At 42.0% G+C, this 7,244-nt stretch overlaps 1 protein-coding gene across 1 annotated transcript; it reads left to right on the forward strand.

Annotated features, from left to right (window-relative positions):
• Nucleotides 1-3,216: 3,216 nt before the first annotated feature.
• On the forward strand, nucleotides 3,217-3,997 carry LOC104449126 (dehydration-responsive element-binding protein 1D). The gene has a single exon (XM_039298837.1). It carries the CDS (start codon nucleotides 3,335-3,337, stop codon nucleotides 3,995-3,997), a length of 663 nt encoding a protein of 220 aa, XP_039154771.1. The 5' UTR covers nucleotides 3,217-3,334.
• The last annotated feature ends 3,247 nt before the right edge of the window (nucleotides 3,998-7,244 follow it).

The following is a 7,244-nucleotide window of genomic DNA, read 5'->3' on the forward strand; positions in this document are numbered from 1 at the left end:
ATTTTGCTGACAAAAACAATACAGAAAACATTCTATACTCCACTATATCCATCAGCAAAGTCATACATCCCTCACATTGGGGAGCCTCACCTCATACACCCAGAAAGTTTCAAACCAGACTTACCCAAAACATACCATATTCTTCCTCATACACCTTTCGGGACTACCAACAAGCTTGGTGGAATGTTTTCTTCAGACAAAATACAAATTTCCAACACACTTGGTTGTTATTTTTTAAAGATAACTTCCCAAGACAAAGTCTATCAAACTGGTTTGACTCTTGGTGGGATCTCTTTGGTCCCTTAGACATAATATTACACCCCACGAGTCAAACAAGGATACAAGATCTTGAGGTGAACACTTCAAACCAACACCGCATGATATAAGGTTCACATGCCTTATGCATTTCTTTATAATATTCAAAATCTCTTGGGTAACAGCATGGGGGTTTGAATACAATACATCCACGAAACCTGGTGTACCAGTACTTGTTCGTAAATACAAAACAAAATGGTGGGATGGATTCAATAGACTTGAATGGGGATCCGAAGCTGCAATTAGAACATGGCTAAACAGCCAGAAGACTCAAATAATTGCAGCCCCATCAAATACATCGTTTTTACAGGAAAAATCCATGGCAAGTGCAGCACTTGCCGCAGTCCAAAGCAAAGAAGAATACTGCAACATCCTTAGAACAATGCTCTCAGAAGCGGAAGGATCACAATGTGGATCCTCCAAATCTCAAGACACCAGACGGATCCTCACGGTCACATCATAGTGGAAACACCAATGAAGACGGCGCTACGGGATCAACCTAGAGAGATTAAATTCAAAGACATCACATGCATCTTGTTACAAACGGCGCAAAGGCTACACACCGGAGCGTAGTAGCATGACACTTTGTTGTTCATACACTCGTTCACTATTCACTCGCATCGTTCACTTTCTGTCGTTCAAAGATCAGAAGCACTTTCACCTGTAGCACCCCTATAAATACACCCTCTCGACATAGAAGAAGGGACCGAAATTTTCCAGATTTCTCTCTTCTCTCTCTCTCTCTCACTTGTAAACCCTCATCTCTTCCATCTCCATCCTCATCTCTTCCATCTCCAAGCTCTCTTACCTTGTATCCCCGGTTTCAAAGTAAGTTAGTTTTCACATACATAGTTTTATACAGGGTTACTAACTTACATGATAGTTGGTTAATCATTTCTTGTAATACACATCAATACTCCCTGGAGTGCGGATTACCGTCCTAGTGGATGACTTGATGCTTTAAGTTTCTGCATCTTTCAATACATGTAATTTCAACTTTTCCGCTTTTATTTAATACAAGTTCAGACCACCTTCATGGTTGGTTTTTGTTTATGCATACTCTTACTTTATATCTTATATATTGCTTTTCTGTCTTTATATTATTTTTAATTCTCGTGGATTTTATTTAAGTCATTTATTTTCTTGTTCTTATACTCCATTTTGACTTTTAGATACATCTCTCTTCTTTCATATAGATCTCGTTAATCTCTATACTTCCTTGTTCTCTCATATAGTACTCCGATCCTAACCCCTTTATGGTATATATATATATATATATATATATATATATATATATATATATATATATATATATATTCTATCCGATCAAATCAACTATATATGATAGTTTATGATTAACGTTTAGATTCAAAATTATAGATCCAATATTGAATTTAGCCGAGATCATCTCCAAATTGGTTTATCAAATTTGACCTCAACTCTATAATATGTTGAATTCACAACTTCATTTGATTGATAATCACTAAATCATATAAAAAGCAATATCACATTCGTGATTTATGTACCTATTGAATTCTACACCACCGACTTAAGTTTTTAAGTAAACGAATCAAATACTATTAAACTTAAGCTTGCATAGCTCTAAGATTTGAATTACTCAAAACTTGACTTAGACTGGACAAGGATTATGTCTTCGGTTTGGGTAATCGAGCAAAGTGAGCTCAAGTAGCTCATGAGTTTCTTGGCTTGTTTGTGTTGCCCTCATTCGACACTCATTGAATTATGTGAGATAAAATATGTTCAATTGTAATTTTAGAATTTTAAACCTTAACAAAGCTAGATTGACACAAAATATTTTAGGATGCATGCATGATTTGTACTAGAGAAGCCTAACGTAGAGAATTTGTGTGATGTTGAGTAGTTAATATGTCATAATTAGCTCATAACTCATTAGCTTAAGTTTTTAAGTAAAGATAGATCCAACAAGATATGTTAAAAGACTTGGATTGAAGCTCTCTCTCGACGATCTCCCCATACGAAAGGTATCGAGATTCTGCAACGCATTCCAAACAAACGATATTAGAGCCAATAAGTGAATATCTCAAGAAAGAAATCTCATGATTGACAATTGCTAAATATTTCAAGAAAGAAATCTCTAGATCGACGCTTGTTTGGTGAGAAGAGACTATGAAGTAATTGGTGTTTTTAAATAGGTGTTGGTTCGACTGGATATGTTAAGACAGATGCTTGGATTTGGACTCTCTTCTTAAGCAAAACGTATTGGGTGGCTGTGTGCTCCCAATAAAATAAATTGTAAGTTTAGTAAAAAGAAAAGAAAATAGACCAAGAAAACCCGGGCACTAACAAGAAGATCGAAAAGGAATTCGCGCAAGAAAGGACATATGCTTTTTCACAGACGAAATTAGGGGCAGGGGGTGTTTCCAAAACAGGGATCGAAGATATTTCGGATGAAAACTAGTGAATCGCGCGAGCCGAAAACTGATGGGCCCTTCGACGGCGACCTTTTGTCCCTTCCACCTTCTTTCCCTTCGCTCCGATAAAAACGGAAAGTCCCCCGCGCCTTCTTTACTCCGTCAAAACCCCCGCAAAGGAATTTGCAGCGCCACCACACTCCCAAGCCCACAACCCAAGAGCCCAAACCCAATCCACTTGCCACGTCGCGTCCCCACCTGCACACGTGTCGCACGCTGAATCGCACTCAACTTGGCACCACCCTCCCTCGCTCCCTCGCTCCACAGCTGGGCTTCACACTTCAAGTCCCTCTCACTCAGACTCGGCGTCTTCCCCGTAGGGAGAAACTCTTATTGAGTACGAGTCTGTTTCCTCTTTGAATCCCGTGTCCCCGCTACATATATTATGTATATATACCCCAACACCCCTCACTCCCAATTCCACTCAACACCCCTTATCACTCAGTAAACACTCCTCACTTCTCCAGCCAGCTTCTGTCTCTTATAAACACTAGCCCCACCACATTCATCATCCACTTCACTCCCACCCAACAGCTATCGCACTATCCCACTGCAGACGTCCTCCCATGAACCCTTTCTCTTCTCATTCCCATCCCGACTCCTGCTGCTTCGACTTTGCCGAGCCGCCATCTGACGGAAGGAGTGCCACGGCACTTGGGAACTTCTCCGACAAGGAGGTACTCCTCGCTTCCCACCACCCGAAGAAGCGCGCTGGAAGGAAGAAGTTCCGGGAGACCCGCCACCCTGTGTACCGGGGGGTGCGGCTGCGTGACTCTGGCAAGTGGGTCTGCGAGGTCCGCGAGCCCAGAAAGAAGTCGAGGATCTGGCTCGGCACCTTCCCTACTGTGGAGATGGCAGCGAGGGCGCACGACGTGGCGGCGCTCGCGCTGAGGGGCCGGTCTGCCTGCCTCAACTTCGCAGACTCCGCATGGCGGCTGCCCGTGCCGGCGTCAGCGGACACCAAGGAAATACAGAAGGCAGCGGCCAGGGCTGCGGAGGCATTCCAGCCGGTGGAATCCGAGGACGTGATGTCGGGGGACGAGAAGAAGTTGCGTTCGGAAGAGGGAGTGTTGTACGACGAGGAGGACATCTTCGGGACGCCGGGCTTGCTCGCCGATATGGCGGAGGGGATGCTCTTGTCTCCACCAAAATGGGGCGGAGATATATATGGTGGAGAGGACGAGGGAAATTTGGACGCATACACGTCATTATGGAGCTATTCCATCTGACCATTTCTCAATATCACTTGTAGTTTTTGCTGTTAGGGACGACTTTAACGCCGTATTTAGAAGTTTCTTAATAGAGTGCAAATGAAAGGTAAATGGTACGAAAACAGATATTTTCATAAGCCATTCTTTTTTCTTTTTTCTTTTTTATTTTTGGTAAAGAATTCATAAGCCATTCTTTTGGTGTGCCATTCGACAAAAAGCATATCGATGAAGCACAGCTCTTCTGATGTTGGGCCGCCGATAAGAGAGGATAGGAAAGTGAAACAAAGCACAAAAGTAGGCCACGTTCACGGTAACATCGGCCGTTTGCATATAATCAATAAAGAAATCATGAATTTAAGAGAAGTGGTTTTCAAACATACCCAATTGATCTTCGAATGTATCATGAACATGGAAAAAGTGTGCCAATGTAATTTGTACGGGATCTTTAGGTTCATGTCCTTTTTGCTCTCGGCTAAATTCTAGAGGAGGAGCCTAGCAAATGTGTCTGGGCCCAATAAGAGGGTTAATAGAACGATCTCGTTTCGTCGATGCTTCGCAATGAGCTCATAAATAAAGAAAAGTGACGGAACCCATAGACATAAACAAGACGCAATTCCATATGAATGTATTAATATTGAATTGGTTTCATTATTTGCGGGAAAGAACTCATGTTCTTGTTTTGAGGACTGCACCGACAATGACCACATGTTTCCTTCAGCACATGAACTCTTTCCGAGTCACTCAAGAATAATCAAAAGGTGGCAGGGCAAGCAACCACGCAGCACGAAGCAGGATTGGTTATAATGTCTTGCCTACCAGACTTGACCCATCGTCAAACTGACCATGAGACTATCTATGCAGGAGACCAACCTTGGCCTAGGCAAGAAAAATATGGTAATGGCAAGCTTAGATGCCGTGGGTCTAAGTTCAATATGAATTACAACATAGAACCCGTGGTAGTGGCAGACTTCATCAGTCTAATGAGGTGTGATTGAGAAAAAAATATGGTATTTCAATAATCTGTGAGTTGGTTATCACATATGAGTGTACTTTGGATCCCACACAAGCACAATTATTTATAATTTTAAACTTTCAATGTGATTCGTGACAAAGAGAGAAGAAGGAAGTTATAGAGAACGTTATTTACCATAATCGAATTAGCTGCTGCCTATAGTTAATAAAGATACTACCCTAGTCATAATGATCTTCAAATGTAATCACGTATCATGTACCATTGTATAAGGAAAAAGTATGCCTATGTAATTCATATGGGTTGTTTAGGTTAGGTCCTCTTTGCTCTGGCCTAATTATGAAGGAGGAGTCTAGCAAATGTGTACTGGCACATTAAGAGGGTTAATAGAACCACTGCATTCCAGTGCAAAATTGATCTCGATGCCAATTTAAGGACAAATCTAGACCAAATCCTAATTTAAATCGGATATCATTTTTAGCTAGATAAATTCTATCCTAGCATGCAATCTATTTGTAAAAGATTCTAAATCTTTATTCGATTGATTTAAAAAGATTATCTAGGATCAATTTAAACATACAATCCTATCTAATATGCAATGCTATCTATTAAAATTTACTTTTATCAAGATTTTGACCTAATTTGAATATTTGCTTTCAAATTTGGACTCGACGGATTTTGGCTTGGGATCGATGATGCTTCACGGTGGTGCTCAACGGTGTGGCTGGCTCACAAGGGGCAATACCCAGTCGCTCACGACGGTGGCTTGGCAGAGAGGTGGAGCAAAGACGCTGGACTTGAAGATGTAGGCATCGGGACCTAAGTAACCAAGCTCGATGGAAGCAGCCAAAGCTCGTCAAAGTGACTAGGTATTGCAATACAAATAGATGAGTAAAGACTTGTGCGAAAGGAAGTCGAGGGGACCCAAGAGTTCTCAGCCAATTTCACTTGGTTTTGTCTTCTTGTGAATATGAAAGCTGACAGAGAAGCAAAAAGGTGATGGACTACTCTTATCTCTTTCTCCTTTGAACTTCTCTACCATTTGTAACTATTTTGACCCCGCTTGACTCCTCGTGCGCGAATCGGACAAGCTGCGGTGCAACGGAGAGAGCTAGACAGCCAGCCTGAGGAGCGTTGGGACGAGCTGGACGGTCGCTGATTTGGAATCTCGGATGGCATTCGTGATCTTGCGAAAGGCCGTTGGCTTGTGGATTGATCAGTTGGAGGCTAGGCAGATAGGAGCACATGCTACGGAATCCCCAGAGAAAATTGCACGTAGAAAACGACGAGCAGCTGCTTGTGGATGTCAAGGCTCCGGAAAGAATGATGAAAAACTTTTTTTAACCTTTCCTGAACGAGAAAATTATGGCTATGACACGTGTCCAAAATGGGGCTCAAATGTCGGGGAAAATTTTTCTCTCCCTTGGACAATCTCTCTCCCAACTCTCTCTCTCTCTCTCTCTCTCTCTCTCTCTTTGCCGCCCCCTCTCTTTTCCACCAAGCCCTCGTCCAATTTACAAACCACTGCATTCAACCGACGAACTTCGTGATAGTGGAGGCAACCTTTCAAGGCGGAGGCGGAGGCTATGCAGTGGTTTGTCGGACAAGGGCATGGTCATGACTCGGAGGGAGGGAGAGAGGACACAATCGGGAGGGGCAGTGATTTGGCAATGGTGAAGCCAAAGGGGCAGCGCGGTGGCTCGTCGGGTGGATGAGGGCTCAGTGGTTCATCAGAAGGAGAGAGAGGGGGGTAGAGTCGAGAGAGAGAGAGAGAGGAGAGATGAGAGAGAAGAGTGCCCGCTCAATTCAAAATAGTCTGATATTTACACCCCATTTTAAACAAGTATTGCAATCTCAGGACCCTTTCTATTTGTTGCACCGGCACTTTTTATACGGCCCATATTTTTCTCTTCTTGGACACTCTTTCTTTTCTCACTATGGTGCATGTGTCGTGTATTCAATATGTGTGGCTTTCGTATTTTCAATTGGGAAGCCGCATGCTTCCTATTAGGCTCCAACGTTTTCCAAAATACCTAACTTCCAAATTTTGATATTCAACTTAGGCATTTCTTCTAATTAAATATTTATAAAATAATATGAATAATTTTCCAAGTATTTTATTTAATAATTTGATAATCAATTATTCCAACTTTCTCTACGATACAAATTTTGGGCAACGGATATTTTATGGGTTTGGCCAAATTTACATGCTCAAATGGGCTTATTCCAACATATTAATTAAGTTTAAACCTTCCATATAAATCCATTTGCTGCTAATCCAATGCAAATGCAACT

This window comes from Eucalyptus grandis, chromosome 1, assembly GCF_016545825.1.
Source record: "Eucalyptus grandis isolate ANBG69807.140 chromosome 1, ASM1654582v1, whole genome shotgun sequence".
NCBI classification, from domain to species: domain Eukaryota; kingdom Viridiplantae; phylum Streptophyta; class Magnoliopsida; order Myrtales; family Myrtaceae; genus Eucalyptus; species Eucalyptus grandis.